Source organism: Xiphophorus hellerii, chromosome 19, assembly GCF_003331165.1.
Source record: "Xiphophorus hellerii strain 12219 chromosome 19, Xiphophorus_hellerii-4.1, whole genome shotgun sequence".
Taxonomy (NCBI): Eukaryota; Metazoa; Chordata; class Actinopteri; order Cyprinodontiformes; family Poeciliidae; genus Xiphophorus; species Xiphophorus hellerii.
The window spans coordinates 1,146,674-1,170,198 of NC_045690.1; the positions used below are offsets into that span (position 1 = coordinate 1,146,674).

Here is a 23,525-nt window from a genome sequence, read left to right on the forward strand (position 1 = left end):
AGAGGTCAGAGAGGTCAGCCGGTTCAGGGAGCTGACCCGGTAGCAGCCGATCAGAACCGTACTCTCTGAGGCGGGGCCGTCGTGGTTCTTGGAGAGCTGCTCCAGCTCCCAGCCCAGATGGGCCGACTCGTTCATGCTCTGCTTCTGGCCCAGCTCAAGCAGCAGGTTCTCCTCCAGCAGCTCCTCCAGCCGCCGCCGCTCACCCTCGCGCTCCTGCAGGACAACCGGGACCGTCAGGTTCTGGTTCTGGAGGGAACCCAGGCCCAGAGAGGACTATCAGGTTCTGGTAGCATACCATCTCCAGGTCGTGGATCTTGGCGCGCAGCAGCAGGTTGTCCTTCTCCAGCGTGTGCAGCTTGTCACAGCGCCCCCTGGCGGCCGCCAGCTGTTCCTCCAGCAGCACCTTGGTCTCCAGCAGCGTCGTGTTGTCGTCTCGCAGCTCCTGCGGGAACGAAGCGCAGTCAGGAGGCCGGACCCGACCGACGCCACACAGAACCTGTGCTCAAAGTATTGAGGCCCACCTCCATCCGGGTCTTATAGAAGTGAACGTCGTTGAGCCGCTCCTTGCAGCGGCTAAGCTCCGCCTCCAGCCTGTCCACCCGCGCCGCTCGCTCCCTCAGGGCGTCCACCTCGTCCCGGTACGCTCGGACCGATCGGGCCTCGCAGGACAGCGACTGGTTCTGATCCACAAACACATGATAAGTGTAACCGGGCCGGACGAAGGTTCTGGCTCTGAACGGAGCGAGATCGGACCTCTTGCTTGAGTTTCTGCAGCTCCTGATCCAGACGCTCCGCCTCGTGTTTTGAATCCATCAGCTGTTCTGTTTTCTCTTCCCTGCAAACAGAACCAGAACCATCGGACCCGAACTGTCACAGAACCAGTTCAGCAGCTTCCATATTTCCCATCAGCCTTTTAAAGCAGTTATTGCCATAAAATGTTGCCCGTTTTTACAACTTTATGTCTCATCAGATGTTTCCCACTGTGGTCAACCTGTTCATGCAACTTCAGAGTAAAAAACTGACCACGTTTCTGCTAATGCGTCTTCATGGTTAGCTTTAGCGTCTGCTAATCTTTTATGAGTTTAGCAGTTTAGCATTAGCCTAGTGCAGCTACCTGCACACCGACAGTCGGTTCTGATGGAAAGGTTCTATTGCTTTTACCATGGAGATGCCGAGCCACAGCGACACACTGAGCAGCTTTCAGCAGCAGAAGGTCAGAGGTCACCTCGTCCCGAGGCGTCCACCGGGACGAGGTGAATCGGCTGGAGGTGGAGCTTAGCCAGGTGATGTTCATTGCCAGGAAGAAGAACCACTGAGGTGATGGTGGTGGTAGCGGTACCAACAGTACCACTAACTAGTATTAACAGTAGCAGGTGAGAAAAATTAGATATAATAAAATAATATATATTGCTTTTTTCACCCTGTGGTTTGTACTATAAATTATTTATTTTTTATTTAGCTTTACCAATTTTGATTATTTTTTCTTCAAAATCGCAGAAGTTTCACATTTTTCCATTCAAATGCTCGGAAGCGCAGCAGGTGAGGCAGCAGCGAGTTGAGCCTCACCTTGACTGATCAACCTCTCACTAACTGCACTGGCTGCTATTCTATGGGAGCATGCTCCTCCTGTCTGTACGTCGCCAATAAAATGGTTAAAAACATTTAATGTATGAACTGATTTTCCATAATTTAGCTTATGTATATAACGTTCAGTGTTTTTGTCACCAACTGTGTGTGTAACGTGTTTCTGTGCTGAGCAGCGATCAGAAACCAGAGAACAGATTGGAGGTGAGGCAGGCAGTTCTCTGGCCTCATGGCAGGGGGCGCTCATGATCCCAGACATTGTGACTCCACAACTGCAGAGCAAGAGACACAAACAGCGAGCTAGCCATGGAGCTAGCCATACAGTAAAGTGCAGCGATATATTTATAGTTTTCTACATTAAATCATTTCTACACTTAAACAGTTTTCTAAATATGGAGCTAAAATAGTCTCATAATTCACAAATGGACAGAACGAGATCTGTCCATTTGTTTTAATGCTAAGGAACGAGTCTGAATTACCAATAAATAACTGTGGAGATCTGCGATATTGGACAAGGGCTCTCTCTGAGGTTGGTATGAGAAATTTCAAACCTGCTGGAATCAAAAACGGCAGCTAATTCTTTAGGGGTCACAGAGAAATTATATTTATAAAGAAATTCACCATAATTGACCAGAAAGTGTCGGTTCTTCGTCACGGCTACAGCGCTGCTGGAATGGGTTAATGTGAAGCTATCTGATTGGTTGCTGATCATTCAATCAGATAGACCATTTATTAAAATTCAAAATTCACACACATGGACGTCGCTCTGTCCATTTGTGAATTATGAGACTGTTTTAGCTCCATATTTAAAGTGGATTTTCAATTGATAATAGCTAATAATAGCTAAAGGAAGACCAACACCGGAGCTGAAAGGTTTGCTTCAAACTAGGAGACAGAAACGCTGTTTTCAGGAGAACAGGCTTTGTGAACGTCCTGCTAGAAACGACCTTTTCTGCTTTCCTGCCTTCTTTTCTCAACTTGTGTGGAGGAGAAACTTGGCTTTGGATCAACTGATATTTTTGTGCAGAATGAGAGACTTCATTATAAGTAAAGTTGAGATGGCAATAATTTTGTTTAGTTTATTAATGAAATGTGCGTTTTGTGGGCTACAGTTTGTCTGTGTAAAGAATGCAGAAAAGAAACTTGACCCACCAACTGCTGTTAGCTTAGCTAATAGCAGCCGCCACTTATTACCTACATTTCCAGGTTCCAGTGAGTTAAAGGAATTATTGGACCGCTGCAGAGCGGCTATGGATGGCATGTAGAAGAAAATCTTTTTGCCCTCCAGCGTGGAAACAACCACATACAGGGCGTCGATATTTATAAATCTGGCCACGATTAAACGGTCAGGGTGAGTAGCGCTATGGCGGCGGAGGACTCACAGCTCCTGCCGGTAGCGGCGCAGCTTGGCCTTGGCGTCGGCCAGCTCCACAGCCAGGTGCTGCTTCTCCTCCTGGGTCGGCTCGGTTCCGGCCGGCCCGCCGTTCTTCGGGGCTCGGCCCGGCTTCCCGCCTCCCTCCGGGGGCCGCTGGTCGGACAGGTAGTCCCTCTCCAGGGTGAGGTCCAGGAATGGCCTGGGGGACAGGGCAGAGGTTCTTTTGGACCCGCGGCTCAGATAGAACCCGGCCGGACGGGTCGGGCAAATCCGTACCTCCGTGGCTTTGTCTCGCTGGTCGATGAGTTGCCGTAGCGACGCAGCCATGTTGCGGGACAGCGGCTCCAGCTCCCCGGGGACCAGCTCGGCTCCTTCCTCCATCCAGGACAGATCCAGGACGTTCAGCGGGTTCTGAGTGACCTGAAGCAAAAACAGTTTCACTCCCTGGTGGAGCTAAGCCCCGCCCTCTATAACCCCCTCCCCCTCTGAGAACCCCAGGCCCGGTTCTGACCTCCTGGATGTGAGAGACGATGGCGGCCTGCGTCTGGATGTCCAGCAGCTTGATCTTGTCGATCATCTCCTCCTTACGCTCGCTCTGAGGACAGACAGGAAACATCAGCAAGGTTCTGGCGCCGCGCTGGCGCCTCATGGCGTTAACTGCTGCGTCCAGCGGTTGCTATGGTGATTCAGGGATGGGGGGGGGGGGACGTTTAAACCTCAAACAGCATGACGGCTCAGAACCGCCTGCTGGTCCCACACGGAAATTCACTGGGTCTGCAGTGGTTCTGATGAATCCATCAGAACCACTGAAGGTGGTTGCATCAGAACCTGCAGGTTCAATCAGAGCTGGGAGTCAGTGACACTGCTCTGGGCTGTGATTGGACAAGATGGTTCTAATGGAGGTCCAAACAGGCCCGGTTCATTTCTTAGCTGAAGTTCTGAGCTTTTCTGGCCAGTGTTCCCAGCTGGGCTCTTCCTGTTCCGGGCAGGAAACGTTTCACAGGTTTGTTTAACAAATTCCTGCCGGTCCAAACAAAGACCGATTCACACATGTTGCCATGGTAACCATCCACTTCCTGGAACAAGTCGGAACAGCGTGGGAAACAAAGAAAGAAACAGGAAAACTCCCACCTGATGCTCAGGTTACAGCCAGAACGCTCACACCACACCTCCACTGGAGCCCCGCCCACACGGCCAAACTCACCTGCACGGCACAGCCCAGCAGCAGCAGCAGCAGGCGCTTCAGCTCCTCCATGCTCCCCACTGAGGAGACAAAGCAGACAGTTAGTGGGAGCAGCAGGAGGAGCAACAGGAGGAGCAACAGGAGCTTTGCCTGGTGCTTCAGACGGCACTGGGAGCAGATCTCCATGTGTTACCTGACATGGGGTCATTGGCGATGAGCAGGATGTTGGGAGGAGGCATCACTACCAGCTGCTGCAGCGTTTCCTGCAGGAGAACCAGGAGGAGGGTCAGCCATCATCACCTTCATCATCATCGCCTTCATCATCATCGTCACCATCATCATCACCTTCATCATCATTGTTACCTTCATCATCATCACCTCATCATCATCACCTTCATCATCATCATCGTCACCTTCATCATCATCATCACCTTCATCATCATCACATTCATCATCATTGTCACATTCATCACCTTCATCAGTGTCACCTTCATCATCATCGTCACCTTCATCATCATTATCGTCACCTTCATCATCATTATCGTCACCTTCATCATCATCGTCATCACCTTCATCATCATCGTCACCTTCATCATCATTGTCACATTCATCACCACCTTCATCATCATTGTCACCTTCATCATCATCACATTCATCATCATTGTCACATTCATCACCACCTTCATCATCATCATCGTCACCTTCATCATCACCTTCATACTCCTCCAAGTGCCATGATTAATTTTATTTAAGGGTAACTGAAAGTTGATGGCTCAGGAGGTCAAAGGTCAGTGGGGCTTCAACAAACCGTTGGAACCGACCGGTTCTGGACCACTTCATACTGGACCACCTTCCTTATTTACTCTTATTCCAGGAGGCACATGAAGAAACTGATCTACAGACTGCAGAACCAGAACCGGGTCTGGACTCGGAACCAAACAGTGACAGAGTGGAACCAAGCAAACCGGTTCTGACCCGGCCAGCAGGAAACAGCTGCAGTCTGTGTCAGGAAGTAGCAGGGAGCGAACGCTCCCCATTCCTCAACATCCGGCCCCGGTTCCAACACCTGCACGCCTGGAGCCGGAGGTAGGGCCGGGTCACAGGTTCTGTTCAGAACCAGCGCTGTGCGGTCATGGAGGATCAGTTGACTGCAGGCGGTCCGGTTTCACCAGAACCACCCAGACTGAATAAAACATGGCAGCTGGCGGCCCACATCGAGGCCCCGCCCACATCGAGGCCCCGCCCACCAGGCCAGCTGGTGAAAGCAGCAGAGGCTCTGGGAGTCCAGCTCACTGAGGTATCGGGTTCCTCTGCTGGTGGTTGCCCTCTGTTACTGGGGAGACTGGGAGACAACCAGTCAGAGCGTCTGCTGGGACTTCATCTAATTAGGAGCAAACCAACACCGTGCATGAGGGGGGGAGGGGCGTGTGAGAGAGTGTGTGTGAGAGTGTGTGTGAGAGCTGATCTGCACCCTGACAGCCTCTACAACTCATTAACTGCTGGTTAAAAAACGAGACGGAGATTAACAGCAACCTGACCCACTTCACACAACACACACTAACACACACTGACACCCCAACACACACACTAAGACACATAAGTGAATCTCTCCAGTTTGAAACCAGCCCCTTTGATCTTCAAATTAAAATGACCTTAATGTTCGGAACCAGAACCTCCTGACCCAGCCAGAACCAGAACCAAGCCACTGTGAAGCTTTATTCAAATGTTTTCACATGACTGGTCCGATCGGTCCGGTTCTGCTGCAATGAGTGCGGTTCTGTACCTGGTAGTAGGTTCTGATGTGCCGGGTCAAAACCGTGAGGTTGTAGAGGCGCAGCGACACGTCGTTGTTCACGTTCTTGTTCAGCCTCTGATTGGTGGGGTTGGGGTCGCTATGGAAACAGAGACAGAGAGATCAGACACCACCCAGACTACGCCCCGGAGAACAATGGCCTGACTGTCCTCATGCTGCCAGCAGGGGGAGCTGCAGCAGCAACCTGACTCAGATCAACATGCTAACACTGCCGTTGCCATGCTAACTGTAATGTTAGCATGCTCGTGCTGACTCTAGCATGCTAATACTTAATGCATAGTGCCAATTGTGGCTTTAGCATGCTAATGCTAACTCTATTGTTCCGATTCCGATGCCTGTCAGAGTTAAATGTTTGCAAACATGGGGATGTAACCGACCCGGCTTGTTAGCGTCCCTGTATTGCTGCTAACGGCTCCGGTTCTGATTTGTGTTGCTTCATGATGAACATCTGAAGAACCGGATCAGTACCGGGCGCAGGTCATTCAACTTGCTCTGCCTCTTTTAGAAAAACGTGTGCTCCTAACTTTTTTACTTTCAGATAGTTGTTATGGTGCGTAACCATGGCAACGACAACCTGCTTTACAACAGAGCGGCTAGTTAGCATCTCATCTGAACTCTGACCCCAAATCCAACAGGAGCTGTAAAGGAGGAACCATGGATGCAGAGAGGAGGAGGACGTTCTGACGACTGTTCTGCTCCCCTACAGAGAGCGAGAGAGGAGAGGCAAAAGCAAAGGACCTGGATTAGCAGAGCTAGCTAACAGCTGATAGAGCCATCCTGGACATGTTGCTGTTAGTGTTAGCATGAGACTGTCATTCAGTCAGAGGCCTCATCAGATTTGTTGTGAGACTGACTGTTGCTGGAGATCCTGGCAGCCCACAGCATCACCTCCCACAACTGATTGGAGAAACGTGGATGATCTCAGTTACAACGTTAATTTGATCAATTAAAGATTTCTAAATTGAACTGAAAACCAAAGTCCAATTCTTTGTGGCCAAACAGACCAATGCCATTTCTGGTTCTGATGGTGGATTCTCAGATTAGAGGTGATAATCCAGCTTCATCTCAGCCTCAGATTGATGATTATTATTAGCAGGAAAACTATGAGCAGAAAAACATCTGGTGCGACGCCTGAGGCAGGATGTGGTCGCTCTGTCACGCTCTCTCTCACACACACACACACACACACACACACACACACACACACAGAGAGAGAGACACTTACCTGTCAAGCACAGGAAATCCTGAACTGTCTGATGAACTCAGAGCAATGAGAGCAGGCTCCACCCCTATTGGCTCCACCCCTTTAGCCCCCCTCCCCTTTAGGCTCCACCCATTCCCATGAGGTACTCACATGTGGGTCATGACCTTATGCAGGAAGACGCCGTCCACCAGCTCCATGAACATGGCGACCCGCTCCTCGGAGCCCAGGGGACCCAGCATGCGCACCTGGAGACACACAGGATAGGTGAAGGTTGGCTCCTCCCCTTCCTGTCCGCCTTCAGCCTGACAGCAGACCTGGTGGGTAGCCTGGACCCGATCAGCCGCCCCAGAACTTCATCTGAACACGCAGAAAAACTGCTGGAGCGCTGCCTTCAAACCCAGCAAGGGGCCCCTCTTGCTGCTAAGAACATCAGCTCAGTTTACCTGGCTGAGCAGCAAATGGAACTGTAGTTTACTAAGATGCATTAATGAACAGCTAAAACTCAAAGATTAAACTGAGAGCATCAGATTGTTGCTATGGTAACAAAACAATCTAACTATGAATATTGTTCTTTGAACTTTTACAAAGTAAACTTGCCAGCTCCTTAAAATCTTACATTGAAATATTAAATATTTTAAAATCTTTTATCTATGCTGAAACCATTAAATCAAATTTGACTGCATTGATATTCTCCTAGTTTGTTTATGCCTTGGGCCGGCTCTAAATGTGATCAGCATCGCATGGTGTTTTTACATCCACTGACTGAGGACTTAATTTGGATTTGAGACAAGTGCAAATAATTGATATTTATTTGAATTGTATTGTTTTTGAGATTCTATAATTGTGGGTTTAAGTCGCAATGTCTTCCAGTAACATAATTACCCAGCAATGTTTCCTGTCAACTTATCAAACCCGGCCAAAGGCCTGAGCCAGTTTTCTGGGGCAAACCGTGACAGACATGACGGTTCTGGTCCAGAAGGAGCAGATCGAGCCCAGATCAGAGACCTGGGTCCTGAACGGCCACTCGGTAACAGAACTCCAGCTGTGAAGGGAACCGGTGCTGGTTCTGGGTCGGGACAGATTAAAGTGCTGGAGATCAGGACGAATATTTACTGGCTGGACTAGTTAACCCAGACTAGTTAGTAAGTAGTTAATCAGTATTATTTAGCAAATGGTTAACTCAGACTAGTTAGTGGCAGGTTAACCTTCACTAGTTGGTTCCTGGTTAACCCAGGCACCTGACGCAGCAGGTAGACTCACCCACAGCACCAGCGGAGACTCCATGAAGGAGGCCAGCAGCTCGGACAGGGTCACATCCATGCTTGGTCATCAATAACTCATCAATCCACCGATCGATCCGGATCAAAGCATCGGCCCCCCTTCTCCCTCCTCTACCCCCTCCCCTGCGCACGAGCTCCGCAGTAGCTACTATTGTCTGTCCGGGTTCCCACGGTGAGTCCGAAAAGTGGAGGAAAGGCGGGTAAAAACCAGCTGGACCGGGTCGGAACCTCCCTCACGGAGGTTTTTCTAAAGTTCTGGAGTCGGTTCCGTTAGTTTCGCCGCTAAATTAAAGCGGATTGTAAGCAAACACTTGATCCAAACTTCGCTCAGAGAGTTGATTGTGTTGCCAAGGAAACACAAGTCGGACCGTAAAGAGAGAAAAAGCGCTAGAAAGTTAGAAAATACAAAAAATCCGATGAGAAAAGAGTGAAAGTCTTCAGCAGAACCGGGTCAAAGTACTTTCCCCCGTCGTCTCCATCCGGACCAACTCCTCACCGCTCCAACTGTCTCCATCAACCTGTGAGACCCGAGAACACAGGGAAGGCAGACCGACGGTACGAACAGCCAACCAGCGGCCGGCCGCCGCGCCAACTCCCGCCTTTTCTCTGAACCCACCAATGAAGAAGAGGGTGTTCACGCTGAGGCTGACGTCACCATCGGGCAGAGTGACGCCAAAGAGCTCGGAGGGAGCAAGATGTTGACCGGCCCGCGCAGGAAGCGGCGCTTATTTTAACCTCCCATCGGTTTAACTGATGGTTCTTATATTTCCTGTTTTTATGATTCTTTTAATGTTTTTTGTGAATTTTTACACTTCCTCCTTTTAGTCTACATTTTGTGATTTTTTTAAAATAGTATGTATCAAATATGCACACAGAAAAACAAACAGTCAGACTGATATGTTTTAGTTATTTTATATGCATTAATATTTTCTGTGTATATATTTTTATATCTCAAGTGTATTTGTGCACGTTGTCAGCACATTCATTCGACTCAATGCACACCTGCAAGTTAGCCATTGAGGGGCGAGAACATCCCATAATGACAGATCAGGTGAAGAACAAAGTGTTTTCCAGGGTTTTTCCTCAGACAGAACATAAATCGACTCTGTCCAGTCCGTCGGCTCACCACCGTGGCAGGTACTTCTCTTGTTCTTCACTCTGATTCGTCTGAACGGTTTGAAAAGGAAACCAAAGATCAGCTCAGATCAAAGGTCAGATGCAAATGTGCAGAAATGAAGGCCGGCAGTGAGAGCAGCAGGGTGTGTGCGACAAGCACTGGGTCTACTTTCTCTCCCAGACTCCGACCCGGAATTGTAGAACCGATTCCCGGCTCCGGAGCCGGAATCTGGTTCAGTCTGAATGAGTTTGATTAGCAGACAGGAAGCCTACATCACTGACATCCTGTGACACAAACTCAACTCAAAGTTCATTGATGCAGCGAGGAAAACCACTGATCACACGTGGCGCCAGTAAATAGGATGACAGCGCCACCCCCTGGTGAATGTGGAGTATTACACAATCAACTCTTGAAGCGGCATAAAATCTACTGTAGTTTGTTCCAGACAGACCCGACATTCAGCGAGTCTGTGGAGACTCCTGGTCCGACGGTACCGCTGGTCCAGTACCGCTGCCGGTCCACCTGGGACAAATGTTCTGGACTCAGAAATCAGAGGACGGCAGTAGCAGGTCCAAGACGGCGTCTCCATAACAATAAGCTTTCAGCACTCTGGGACAAACACTATCTGGACCTGCAGCCTGGTTCCGGTCCAGTCTGTCCAGACGCCTCTTCACCTGTGAACTGAACTGGTTCAGTGAACTGGTTCCTGTACCTCCCGTTTCTAATCTGGACTACAAGATGCTTCTGTAAACTCAATAAAAATAAACTGCGTTTCATTGTTAATGAATTTTGTTCAGGCATTGATGAGGTCATCTGAGGGGTTAAGTCATCAGGACCCCAGCAGAGATGTTGGAGTAGGGGATTCAGATCGGTTGACCCCTGGTTGGAGCAAAGCCATCTCGTTGCTACGGTTACCTAGAGTAACTGCCATCCATAGGGAAGGTGAACAGGATGATAATCTGCCAGATTTAATCCCTGATGTCGCTCAGGTCAGGTCCTTCAGGTGTAGAACTAGCTCAGGTGAGGTCATGTGACCTGCAAAGGACTCACATGACCCACTGAGGTAAAAACAGAAACCAGCAGCCAATCAGATTCTAGCAATTCTCTATTTATTCCTTCATTGTGAATATCAAAACAGGAAACAGTTTAAGAGGTGATTTCAGAAGAAAACGATTTACATTCAATGTGCTCCACTTAGCCCCGCCCCCACAGTCCTCCTGGACCAATAGCGGAGCAGGTCATGGTGGAAACCTTCCATCTTATTGGTGCTTTGTGAACTTCATAAGTCTATAACAATATTACAAATATATAGAGACTCTAGAGCGCAGCGGACACAGTTACTGCAGTCAGGTTCTACTGTAGTCAGGATAATACTGCACTGTCCACACACACACACACACACACACACACACACACACACACACACACACACACACACACACCTGTGGCTTTCCTTCAAGCCTCAGTGGGACCAGGAAGACCCAGAGGAAGAACCAGTCCGTCTCCAGTCTTGCCAGTATGAAGTCGGCCTCTCTGTGTCACAAAGTAACTACCGACTGGATGAAACCAGGACCTCCCAGTTCAGCGGTTCTGGTTCTGGATGTTAAGCCTCAAAGACAGAACCTGAAGCTCCGTCCACTGGGACCTGCAGTACCTGGAGGAGCCAGCAGGGCCTTAGAAACCCCCTGGCGGCCATGTTTGTTTTCTAGAGGTGAAACCGACTGGACTCGGACCGGTTCTGGTCCAGCTTCTGATGGGAGGTCCATGGCATGGCCACAGCTTTGCCTCTGCGTGAACTGTTCACAGGTTGCTATGGGAACACCAGAAGAGTAGGGAATCACCATAGCAACCGGTGACTCAGCAGTTTCCCCGACCAATAGAATCAGTTTGTGATTACATGGTGGGGGCGCTAGAGAGCAGAGCAGCTGAGGAAGTGATGTTTACACAGAACAGTAGGGGGCGCTGCTGAGAAGGTTCCAGAGTTCAAACAGGAAGTAGAACTGCGTCTCAGACCGGGTCGGCTGCATGAAGGAAAACATCAACTTCCCGTTACAGTAGAGTCAGGTTCGCAGGAAGTGGGAAAGATATTTAAATAAACTTAAATACATTTATGACAAATCAAGGATGGGTCTGAGAAGAATTTACACAAAAAAATAAAAAGGTTTTTGAAAGAAAAATCATTTTCTAGAACAATTTCTCAGGAAATTTGGGTTTAGAGAGTTTTGTTTACATTTTCCTTTGTTGATTTAGTTGTGTTTTCTGTGCTTTCTGGTTTTGAATAAAGAGCTTTGGGTCGTTCAGGAAAACATTTCCTGCTCTGAACGTCAAATTTCACAACTTTCAGCTTCAAAAATTTGCTCAGATTTTTCTGTGATTTTGTGTAGAAATATAATTGCTAATGCTGTGAAGGTTCGATTTCAGGACCGGGTGGTGCAGCGTTTACTGTGTGACCTGTGATGTTATCAGCGCAGCCAGGAGCAGGGCACCCACTGCGGCTCCGTGTCCAGCTTGTTGATGAGACGCAGCAGCTCGCCGTACGCCCGGTCCGGATCCGTGTTCACGATGACCGCGTCGAAAAGATGGCCGCAGCTCTGCTCCATCTCACGCGCCTTCTCGATGATGTCACGCAGCTCCTCAGGCTGCAAACACACAAGGATCAGGGTTCAGGGAGCGGAACCAGAACCAAAACCGGAACCGGAACCGGAACCAGAACCAGAATAACCTTGGGGCTCTTGCCGTCCTTCAGCAGCAGCGCTCTCAGTCGCTCCTGGGACGGCGGGGCGATAAAGATGATGTAGGGCTTCAGGTCGGAGCTGCGCAGCACCTTCAGGGCCTGAGGGTGGGGGCAGAGGGTCAGAGGTCGCCTGGGCACGGAGCGGCGGCAGAGCGCCACCTACCTGTGTGTGCAGACAGAGCAGGCAGATCTTCCCGGCGTTGATGACCTGCCGCACAGAGTCGCTGCTCGTCCCATACAGGTTCCTCTCAAACTCGCCCGACTCGATCAGCTTCCCTGGAGAGAGAGAGACCCGAGGACCCGTTAGAGGACGGGCTCTTCACCTCTTTGACCCCGGGGCCATTTACATATTTACCATCTATGGGTTAACCAAACTGACTTGGCTCTTATTCCATTTTAAAAATCAAATCCATGTACAATTTACCATCAAAAACATAAAACATTGGGCGTGCCGTGGTGGCGTAGCGGTTAGCGCGACCCATATTTGGAGGCCTTGAGTCCTCGACGCAGCTGTCGCGGGTTCGACTCCCGGACCCGACAATATTTGCCGCATGTCCTCCCCCCTCTCCTTCCCTGTTTCCTGTCAGTCTACTGTCACATAAGGGACACTAGAGCCCACAAAAGACCCCCTGGAGGGGTAAAAAAAACAACCCATAAAACATAATTATAGCATAAAGTGACAATCACAAGGAGATTTATTGATCATTTGTACCAAAAATGCACATAAAACATCTCAACAAATTTGTGAAACGGATCAAACAGCTACAAGAGTAACGTGGGAAAATTGGTTGAATTATGTGCTCAAAAATGAATAGATTAAAATAACTAATTTTCAAATTTAAAGTGCAAATGAAAATATAGCCTTATAATCTGCAAATTAATTGGAAAACTGCTTCAACAGCAAGAACCAGAAGCTGCCCTCCATATTGTAACAAATAAACAGTCACTTTATTTAGTCTGCATAAAGAAACAGAAAATTGAGGTATGAAAAATTTTATTTGCAACAGTTTAACTTTTGACGAACTACTGCTCTCTTTTTTTGTTTTATTTGCCTCCTCATGAGACGCATCAGATCCAGTGTGGGTCCGGTGGCTGACGGCTCGCCTGCAGAGCCTCCAGCGGCTCTGAGTGTTTTGGTTTTTGCTGAAGCCATGAAGGAGAATCCTGATCCACTGGATTCACTGGTTGTTAATGGGAAGAGCATGGAGGAATTTTTCTGGCACAATCCAAGAGCACATGTTCCGTCTGAAAACAGGATTTCATGCGTTTTGTTCTCAAAACTTCTCCTCGCGCTCACACTTAGTCTCTGCTTGCTTACAAAACATGGAACTAGTTTTTTGGCAGAGTCACCTAGCAACCTCTCAGCCAATAGAATGAAAGCGTTGTGCTGGGTGCGTTTGTTTCCTTCTAACTGGTCAGCCAGTGTGGCTGCTATGGATTGTAGCAGAAACTTCGGCACCACCGGATATTTTTATTCATATCAACAGCCTATTGACGTGAGATCTCGGGGGATAACGTTTCACAAGTAAGATGGACATATTACCATTTATATTTTATGAATAGAATATTACTAAACTGTATTTATGTCCACCGGCAAAAGCCAGCTAATATTAGCTATAGTGCTAATGGTGCAAAGTCGAGTTTAACCCCAGCTATGAAGGCTAACTGAGATTTTGTAAATCTTAAGTTTTAATTATTCCCTGACATTGATTTAGATCATGCGACACAAAGTGGCAAAGACTGTTATTAATGTGTAATTCTTTCACTTTGTCTAAAGTAAGGTAGCTCCTGTTTTAGTTTTGAAGGTTTTATAAAGACGATGTGAGGAAGAAGAGAGAAATGTGTTTAAGGAGAGACGGATTCACTGCTGATGAATCTCTGAAGCTGCAACTCCTGCACTGGAAAACATGAATAAAACCTATATACATATTATGTATATAACCATGTTCATCATTATTTAATCATCTTTGTTTCTCTATGATCGTATTATTTTGTTTGTATATTTATATACATATGTATTAATATTACTAAATAATATATTTTTAAAATTATGACTGGTTGTGTGCTTTGTAAAATGCTATTCATGCATCAGATATTATATTCCGAATCTATTCTGTTTCCCCAATAAGAATATTTAAATATGCTGAACCATGCATCAGTAAAATTGAAAAATACTTAAAATAAATATTTTCCTTGTAAATGTAGCTATGACAGCTGTTTAAGGTTAATAAGGTTTACGACAAAATAAACTGAAAATCTGGGGCGTGCTGTGGTGGCGCAGCGGGTTAGCACGCCCCACGTTTGGAGGCCTTAGTTCTCGACGTGGACGTCGTGGGTTCGACTCCCGGTCCCGACGACCTTTGCCACATGTCTTCCCCCCTCTCCTCACCCTCCTTCCTGTCTGCCTACTGTTGAAAAAATACGAGCCACTAGCGCCGCAAAAACTCTTCGGAGAAAAAAATGGACAAAAACCCTGAAAATCTGTTCGGTATTTAGCGAGTTATGATCGATTAAATGCGTCATTGCGCCCGTCAACCTTTTTTTTTTTTTTTTTTACTTTATTTCAAACAAATAACATTAACATACATAGAGGATCTTTAACACAAATATAAATATCACAAAATAAACAGACATTGACTGTGTTGTTTTTAAGGTTTTGCAATCTTCAAAGTAGAATGAATAAAGTAAAAAAAACAACAGTTACATAAATATATACACGAAATCCTGCTTTCAGACTGAACATGTGTGCTCTTGGATTTGGCAGGAAAGTTCCCCCATAGAAGTTTCAGGGCGCTGGAGATGGAAATATTTTCACTTTAAATAAGTCTTCAGTATCGTCTGTTGTAGCCAAGCGGCTGGCTACTTCTTCTGCTTATTAGAGCTTGTTAAACAACTAACTGGCGCATCACTGCCACCAAGTGGTGGCAACATGTATTGCAACTGAGCCCCTGAACATCTCCAGTTTCTGGAAACTTTGCTACACTGCATGCAGTTTCTTGAGGACCTCTAGGTGGTGCTGGAGGCCCAAATGTGTGCCGCAGCCCTATGGCTAAGACTGACTGTGTTAGAGGAATCCTCCCCCTCCCCCCACAGGAAATAAATGAGCTAGAACAGGAAGTAGAAAGAGGTACAGGAAGTCTCACCAGCCACCAGCTCTGCTTCAAACGCCTGTCGGGACACAAAGTGGTAATCTCTACCGCTGACCTCCGCTTCCCGACGGCTGCGCGTGGTGTCTGCTCACAACACACACACACACACACACACACACACAGGCAGATGAGCGAGACAAACAGTAAGGCAGAACAATACCTGCATTAATAGATAAATTATTTCATAATAAAACTACAGAAATTATTCACATTGTACATGAATAAAAAATTTCAATAAAAAATATTAGAAATTTTAAAATGTTATTGAAAATATTAACGGAAATAAAATAAATGAAAAGAATTATATTAAATTAAAATGTAAACATTGGAAAAGTATTTTTAAAAAAACTACTGAAAATTTTTCAAGAAAACAAAAGAAAAAACATAGAAACTAAAAAAACAAGCTTATATTTTAATAAACAAATAAGTTTATTAAGCAATGATCAGATCCAAACTAAACATCCATTAGACATAAATAAATGTTTATTCTTGATCCGGACCATTTGGGTCCAACAGAACCACAGAGCCTTACGAGGCACGGCGCCAGCGAAGCGTTCCGGTTGGCTGCTGAGGAGCCTCTGCCTTAGCTCCGCCTGCCCACAGCTGTTCGGACCAATCAGAGCAATCGGACGCTTCCTATTGGATGGCTGGTGGTACAGAGCCATCTCCTCATAGGTCAGAATCTCCTCATCGAGATCTGGACCAGAGCAGAGATACAATTATCATCATTATTATTCAGATGAGAGAGAAGGAACAGATGATCTGCAGAACCAGCAGAATCAGACTCCTGGTTAGAACCTTTATTCACTGAGTGCAGCTCAAAATAAAACTATTTTTAAAATAAGAGCCCCTCAGTCAGTTTAAGGCTGGTAGGTCCAAGTTCTGCTGGTTTTGGAACTTTGATCTCGAACAGAACCGTGACAGGGTCAGGTCGGGCCGTACCGTCGTTCCTGTGGGAGTACAGCAGCTTCTTCCTTTTCCTCTTGTTCTTCTTGGCGCACCAAAGCTTCCCTGTAAACAAACAACGAGCTATTAGTCGGTTCTGGAGTCGCTACATGTCATCGGGTCGCACCGCACCAAGACAGAGAAGAGAAAAGGAACAGGGAGAGAAAAATGTCGGATTTCTGGACTCAACTAAATGTTACATTGGTTAGCTCATCTCATCGTCTCTAGCTTACTGCAGCTCTGTTAGCCTTAGCCTAGCGTCTTCTTTAAGCAGTTTGAGTTCATTGTAGCTTCAGTGACTCACCAGGTTTCTCAGACTCCTTGTCTTCTTCTATGGTTTGCTTCATGGCCTCCCGTTGTTGCTGGAAGCTCTTCCCTGTGATGTAAACAAAGCTAGCTGAACACCAGGCGTACCGTATCCAAAGCGGACAGAACCGGTGGCTCGGCAGCTCACCTGGGACGAGTCCGGCCAGCGGCTGGTTGTCCTCGTCGCCGTCTCTGTACGCCTGCCACCAGTTGGGATCGGCCTGGCTGATGATGTGGAGGATGTCTCCTTTCTGGAAGGACAGGCCCAGTTCTCGGCACGGCACGTACGGGTCATCGGACGGGTCGTAGTCAAAGTGGGCCTTCACGTGGACCTGGAACGATGAAGGTCAGGAGGCAGATGAGGGTCTGGAAGCTGTGAGGGCGGAGCCTCGCAGGGCGGAACCTACCACGCTCTCCTTGACCGGCGGTGGTTTGGTCTGAGTGCTGGGGATCAACACGAAGGTCAGGAGGCCGTGCATGTCGGCCTGGTGGACACAGAGCAGCAGAAGGTCAGAGAGCAACGCGTCTTCAGAGGACCAGGTGAGGCAAACACCTGGCTGACGAGCGAAGAACTCACCAGGATGTCAAACACCTGGTTGACGTCCTTCCCCCTGATCTCCATGCCGTTGATCTCCAGGATCTCGTCTCCCTCAGACAGGAGGCCGCTGCGTTCGGCTGCTCCTCCCCGGACGATGCGACTGATGATCACGCTGTCCATCTCATTTCGAACAGTCGCCCCCTGCGGGACAGAGCGAGAAACGTGTGAGGCGGCGAGCGGGAATCCGGCCAAGCGGAGATGTTCCTCGGCCTCACCAGGGGAACGTCTCGAGCCTTCTCGATGCGGACGATCTTCACGGTCTCTCCGCCCCACTGCGTCACAGTTTCTCCTTCCAGCGGGTCGGACTCTGGCTCCATCTCTCTTTCTGCCACGCCGTCATGAGCCCGCAGCAGCGCCTGCAGAGGAAGCATCGTGCTGAGGACCGCCGGGAGTCGGCAGGCGACGCCCCCCGCCGGTCGGGGCCTTACCTGCAGCTGGGTGTCGGACAGCAGGCCGAGCAGCTCCAGGCCGTCTTTGCTCTGGCTGGCCTGCACCAGGCTCCTCACCTGGAAACACAGAGAGCCGAGGTGGAACTGGAGCAGCGATCGGGGAGCGGTCAGAGGTCAGAGGTCGTCCAGCAGAGTTACCTCCAGGGCCAGCGGCAGCGCCTGCTGGGTCAGCGGGAACGGTGGAGTCGGCTGCTGCATGCTGGACACCACGGCGTTGTGGATCCTCAGCGCCGACTGGAAGTCCGACTGCGGGGAACCAGAACACAACAATTAAGCCCGGCAAGGCCTGATCCGGTTTGGCCCAGTCCAGACAGGCTGAACAGAAGCGTCTCAGGTCCTGAACTATCTAGACCAGTTAGCTCTACTGGAGAACATCCATCCTGGTCCGCACAGCCAGAACCTGGACAGCAAAGATGTTCCGTCCAGTAATTACCTTGCTGAGCAGAGCCAGAACCAGCTCCACGTCATTCTGGCTCTGCTGGTCGGACAGGCAGCTCCGGACCTGCTTCAGGGACAGCAGCAGCTCCTCCAGCTCTGAGGGACAAGAGGACAAGACACTCAGGGGGCAGCATGGGGCAGAGGGAGGCAGAATGGTGCAGAGGGAGGCAGCGTGGGGCAGAGGGAGGCAGAATGGGGCAGAGGGAGGCAGAATGGGGCAGCATGGGGCAGAGGGAGGCAGCATGGGGCAGAGGGAGGCAGCGTGGGGCAGAGGGAGGCAGCGTGGGGCAGAGGGAGGCAGAGGGAGTCAGAGTGGGGCAGAGGGAGGCAGAATGGGGCAGCATGGGGCAGAGGGAGGCAGAATGGGGCAGAGGGAGGCAGCGTGGGGCAGAGGGAGGCAGAATGGGGCAGCATGGGGCAGAGGGAGGCAGAATGGGGCAGAGGGAGGCAGCGTGGGGCAGAGGGAGGCAGCGTGGGGCAGAGGGAGGCAGATGGAGGCAGTAGGCACTGATTTGACCCTTCATTTCTTCACCTTCCCAGTGTTCCTGAAAGCTGTTACCACGACAACAGGCAGTGGCGGTTTCTGATATGGGTGACATGTGCAACTGCCCGAGGCGGCCTTTTGGGAGGAGGGGGAAGGTTGAAAGGCTGCATGAACAGGGCTAACAGCTCTGGTAAACTTGGTAACAGATAAATTAATGGAGCTAATGGAGACAACTTAGCTAACATCGCTAACAAAGCTAAAGGAGCACCAGGAGACCCACATTTAGTGTTGTTGTACCGATCTTGGTCTCAAGACCACTTTTTGATGGTCTCAGGCGTTGAGACATTTTATTTCAAGACCACAACTGCAGAAATATCACTAGATTACCAGCAGACTGTCCAGTTTATTCCAAGACATGCGCAGTGGTTTCCTCTGAGCGGCAGATGTCTCTCTAATCGTCGGTAACAGAATCCCGCTAAATAAATCATCAGACATGGCGACATGTAAAATCAGCAGCGCTTCGCTTCCACAGATGGTGGCACTGCGTCTAACTTTTATGGTCACTTAGAAAAGAAGCTCAAAGAAAGGTAAGCTCTGTGAGGTGATGCTAGCAAAGCTACAGACATCAAATATGTTCAATTTGTGATGAAAAACGCCATCATTCACTGCGCTGCATTATAGTGAGAAGGTGTTGACTGACATGTCGCATGTACGGGACAACGCTGTGACCAAAAGTCTGCAATACAGTGATGTTACATTCATGAACGATCTGATTTTACTAAACGGGTCTTTACTAAGAACGATGGGACTGGAGCCTCACTGAGAGCCGCTCTTTGTTCTTGTGATGCTCTGGTATTCTGCAGTAGCTATGATCATTTTATTTAATTATATACATTGATATTTATTAGTAAATAAATAAAACCCAAGAACTTAAGAGCAGCAGAGCATGCTCATTGCTCTCTGACTGTTTCCGTCTCCTGTCAGATGTTACAGCTCTGAGCTGCTGGGCTTCATGCAGCAGGAGAGAAAGTCGGTCGCCTTGTGCTTGGTTCCTTCTGGCTTGTTGCGCCTTGCACGGTGTTCATAGATGAACGCCGTTTACCGTCGGGGAAAGGCGTTAATTCTCCGTTTAATGTGCAGACAGTGGTGGTTTCTGACATGGGCCATATGGGCAACCGCCCAGGGCGCCGTCTTTTTGGGACGGCACAAGACCAGAGATGGAAGCAAGGCAGAATGAAGAAGAGTTTTTATTGATAATGATACTGGTTAAATTTATTTCAGCTCTAAGTATTTAATATCTAGGTGTTTTTTATGGGAATGTGAATCTTTCAGATCAATTTGAGAAGCAATTTTGATCATATTTCACATTTCATTGGGTCGTGTAGCGCAGGGGCGCTGGTCTTGGTCTCGGGTCAGGTGGTCCTGACTACAACACTGCCCACATCTAAGTGCACGTTGGTCTGTGTGTGTTTTTAATACCTTGTGGGGACCATTTTCCTGACATATACTACACTGTGGGGACCCGCTGCTTTTGGGTCAGGGGTCAGATTTAGGACTAAGGTGTGAATTGCGTTTTGGTTAGAGATAGGCTGTAGAAATGAATGGAAGTCAATGGAAAGTCCCCACAAAGACAGCCACGCAAACATATGTGTGTGTGTGTGTGAACAAACAAAGCTTTAATTAAGTCGGTGTCTCTTGTGCCGCTCTCCCTCCCTGAGGAATTCCCTCCCTGACAGGAACACGTTCCCTCCTCCTCCTCCTGTTCTCAGCACCCCCACCCCTTCCACTCCCCACCCTCCTCCTCTTACCCAGCAGCGCCTGGCTCTGGGCGCCGCAGAGCGCCTGTGGCTGCGGCGCGTCCTGCAGGAAGGTGGGGTTGTCGATGCCGATGGCGTGTGGGTTCTGGGCCAGTTTCCTGAGTCGCAGCGAGGCGTTCAGGTCCAGCTGCCGGCCCTCCTCCTCTCGCCGCCGCCGAAGATCCTCCTGGAAGACGAGCAGGATGAAGCTGGGTCACCACCAGCCAGGTGTTGGCTGTGGATCCTGTTCATGTCCGCCTTATGAGCTGCAGTCCAGAGGCTACACTAAGCTGTGCCAGGTTACGCTAGGCTAGGCTAGGCCAGCGTGATAAACGCCGCGGACGCAGTGCCGATCCCCGTCTAACAGGCTGAAGCAGAAGCTGCTCTTCGTTCTTTCAGAAATCAACTAATTCTGTGAAATTCCACGTCTCATCCCGGATTCTGTTTTATTCTGTTTTCTGCGTTACCCTAACAACGCTCCGACACGCAGAACTTTCTTCCTGTCAAAGACGAGTAAAGTTTGATTTGATACACAACTTTAAATACTGAAAGACATTTTAAATATTCAAAATAAAACGCGACTAAAAACAATAAATAAATAGGAAATATGAATAAAATTACTTTCTGTTCCTGCAAAAAAACGGAAATTATGGTGATTAATTAACAAATTAACAGGCTGAGCTCCAGTTCCGAGCTAGACAAGGCTCTCCGGACCAGACCGGGCCCGGTACCGGTGGTACCTGGTGCTGCCGGATCCTCTCCAGCTGGGCGGAGCTGCGCAGCGGCAGTGTGCGGGCCCCCAGCTCTGAGGGACAGTCCACGGCCATCTCCCGGGGCGGCTGGCCTCCCCGCAGCTCTTCGTCCGCTCCCCGCCCTCCTCCGCCCTCCCCAACATGGCCGTTCAGCTGGGAGGTCGTCATGCCGCGCTCTCTGGGCTTTATGGGTGGATCGGGTCACGGGTCGGGTCGGGAAGCAGGCGGGGTCTAGGAGGGAAGCTCAGCAAGCACAGCAGCCATGATACCTGAGGACAGAAGAAGAAGATCATCAGCACTGGGAACACTGGGAACACTGGGAATCTATGGTGCTGGAGGTCAGTCCAGTCAAAGGTCCTGGTTCAGGCTCAATAAAAACATTCTGCTTCTCAGTAACAATAATAATAATAAATCAATAAATGTGGTAAAACACAACCGGACCTCCAGGTTCTGGTCAGGACCGGGTCAGAACCCGTCCTCATCAGCCAGGCGTTCTCACACTTCTTCCTTCCACCTAACTTTCCAGGATGTGAACCCTGGACGGTTCCTGCCGTCTGCTGGACTGGACCGCCTCCAGAACCTCACTCAAGTTCTGGTTGGGTCCAGTTTGACAGCAGTATGGGTCCCAGTACCGAGGGACAACATTTACAGTGCACAGACTGGACCCAGATTTAATCGGGTCAGCTCCAGGTCCTGCGCTGTCCTCAGAACCTCGCCTCTGACCCCGTCGTCATGGTAACTCACGTCTTGCCCACATAAACCGGGCCTGGCCCCGTTCAGGTTGGTTCTGAGTGCAGTTCCAGCACCAAGGCGAACCTGCAAAACCGGGTCGGAGGGAAAACGCTGAAGTCAGCACTGCAATCTGAAACCCAAACATAGCCGGCACCGCTCAGAACCAGAACCTTCCCTTCACCCAGCCGGGCTGCGGCGAGGCGTTCACGTCCGGCTCCGAAAGGCCACGCTGGACGTTCTGCAGCTGGTTCTGGTTCATGCTGAGGACGGGTCGGCCCGAGGTTCTGCCAGGCCCCGCCCCCTGACGCCAGGCTCAGCAGGGGGCGGGGCCTGGTTCCCAGTAGCACTATTGGAAAGATTAAACCAGTAGTTCAACTGGGAACCAGTAACTAAACTAAAAACCAGCAGCTAAGCTGGGAACCAGTAGCAGTTTCAGGGCGGAGGGACTGACACCGAGCTAACCTGAAGCTAACTGAAACTAGTTCCGTTTAAACCAGTTTTAGTAGAAACCGGCGGAACTGTTGGGATAATTCAGTCTGCTTCAGTCAGACTGAGCTGCGATTCTCCAGTTGGAAAAAAACCCCAAACCTCACCTGAACGACCGGAACCGAACTTTTCTGGGTTTTATTGGGCTAAAGGTAGAAGCTAGCTGCTAGCAGCGCCTTCCTGGGGCACCTGTTGATAACAAAGCCGCTCGCAAACACTCACCTCCGGGTCAGAGCGGTCCACAAACTCCGTCAGTCCCGCTACATTCAGCTCCGAAAGTCCAGATTAAATATTCCCAAACGTCCACTTTTTATTGCTTTACAATCCCAGTTTCACTCCGACACACTTGTTGCTGCTTCATCGGTGAAGCAGAGTCCTCCTCCTCTCCGTCTGTCACTTCCAAATCCACTCAGGGCGGCACTCCGCTGATAAAACACGGGTGCTGATTGGACGTCACGGTCAAAGGAATCCAGTCTGAGCCAATCAGAAGCGCTGCTTTGGGGAATGCAGAATGTAGCAAAGTGGAGCTATGCTGCGTTAGATGACACCCAGAAACTGGAACGTTCATCTATAAGGAACGGAAATAATGCCAGAAACATAGAAATGAACTGAATGGAAATCTGTTCTTTGTGTTGAGCAGGATTCTCCTGAATATTATACGAGTCAATCTGATAGCTAGGCTACACAGTCTCCACGCTCAAAACCAGTCACAAATAAAGGTAAAATTAACAATATTTAAATAAAGCAGATTATTATTACGCCTGTGTGAATTTTAACAATTGATCCAAATTACAAGATATCCAACGTTCTTAGATAGATGCACTTTTTAATGTTTTATCCATACTGGAAAAACTTACTTTCACTTCTTTTTTTACCCATTTAGACTTATTAAAGATTAATAAAGGTTCTTTATTTTTCAGTCAGTAAAAATCAGGAGAGCTATCTGGACAATACATGACAATAACTAAGGAAACAACAATGAAACACTAATTATATATTTCAGATATCGACTTCACTGATTGTGATCTAAGCACTAAAAAACTAACCTCTCAATAAAGAAGAAATAGCATTAAATAAATAAAATGAGCATAATGAGAAGG

At 48.9% G+C, this 23,525-nt stretch overlaps 2 protein-coding genes across 5 annotated transcripts in view; both read right to left on the reverse strand.

Moving 5' to 3' along the window:
* ccdc88c (coiled-coil domain containing 88C) overlaps positions 1-9,012 on the reverse strand; it is a 35,592-nt gene extending 26,580 nt beyond the window's left edge. For 2 of the 3 annotated variants that reach the window (XM_032547290.1, XM_032547291.1), the window contains exons 1-5: positions 2,967-3,076; positions 754-835; positions 522-680; positions 296-442; positions 63-213 (exon numbers count right to left, since the gene is read on the reverse strand). In XM_032547290.1, the coding sequence (XP_032403181.1) occupies positions 63-213; positions 296-442; positions 522-680; positions 754-813 (517 nt within the window). In that variant the 5' untranslated portion in view covers positions 814-835; positions 2,967-3,076. Of the gene's footprint in view, positions 1-62; positions 214-295; positions 443-521; positions 681-753; positions 836-2,966; positions 3,154-3,231; positions 3,380-3,470; positions 3,555-4,163; positions 4,223-4,335; positions 4,406-5,925; positions 6,035-7,309; positions 7,405-8,419 lie in introns of those variants that run through there. The other variant, XM_032547292.1, reaches the window with a different exon arrangement.
* Positions 9,013-10,643: 1,631 nt separating this feature from the next.
* pals1a (protein associated with LIN7 1, MAGUK p55 family member a) lies at positions 10,644-22,827 on the reverse strand. Of its 2 annotated transcripts, none has more exons than XM_032546645.1 (17): positions 22,648-22,827; positions 21,196-21,476; positions 20,468-20,642; positions 18,171-18,271; positions 17,876-17,983; positions 17,717-17,794; positions 17,504-17,644; positions 17,268-17,429; positions 17,098-17,175; positions 16,839-17,022; positions 16,689-16,760; positions 16,382-16,450; positions 15,972-16,136; positions 15,434-15,523; positions 12,454-12,566; positions 12,279-12,389; positions 10,644-12,195 (listed from the first exon to the last, which is right to left on the reverse strand). In XM_032546645.1, exons 2-17 carry the CDS (start codon positions 21,373-21,375, stop codon positions 12,019-12,021), a joined length of 2,004 nt encoding a protein of 667 aa, XP_032402536.1. In that variant the 5' UTR covers positions 21,376-21,476; positions 22,648-22,827; the 3' UTR covers positions 10,644-12,018. The 2 variants fall into 2 exon arrangements, with proteins under 2 accessions (XP_032402536.1, XP_032402537.1); XM_032546646.1 differs by lacking the exon at positions 22,648-22,827 and adding an exon at positions 21,649-22,199.
* Positions 22,828-23,525: the final 698 nt, after the last annotated feature.

What these genes read in the sequence shown, in the direction of transcription:
- pals1a (XM_032546645.1), bottom strand. Translation starts at nt 21,375, where the DNA reads ATGACGACCTCCCAGCTGAACGGCCATGTTGGGGAGGGCGGAGGAGGG. An exon ending in TGTCCGACACCCAGCTGCAG is followed by an intron (nt 17,645 to 17,716) that starts GTAAGGCCCCGA and finishes CTTCCTCTGCAG; the next exon opens with GCGCTGCTGCGGGCTCATGA. An exon ending in TGCTCTGTCTGCACACACAG is followed by an intron (nt 12,390 to 12,453) that starts GTAGGTGGCGCT and finishes CCCCACCCTCAG; the next exon opens with GCCCTGAAGGTGCTGCGCAG.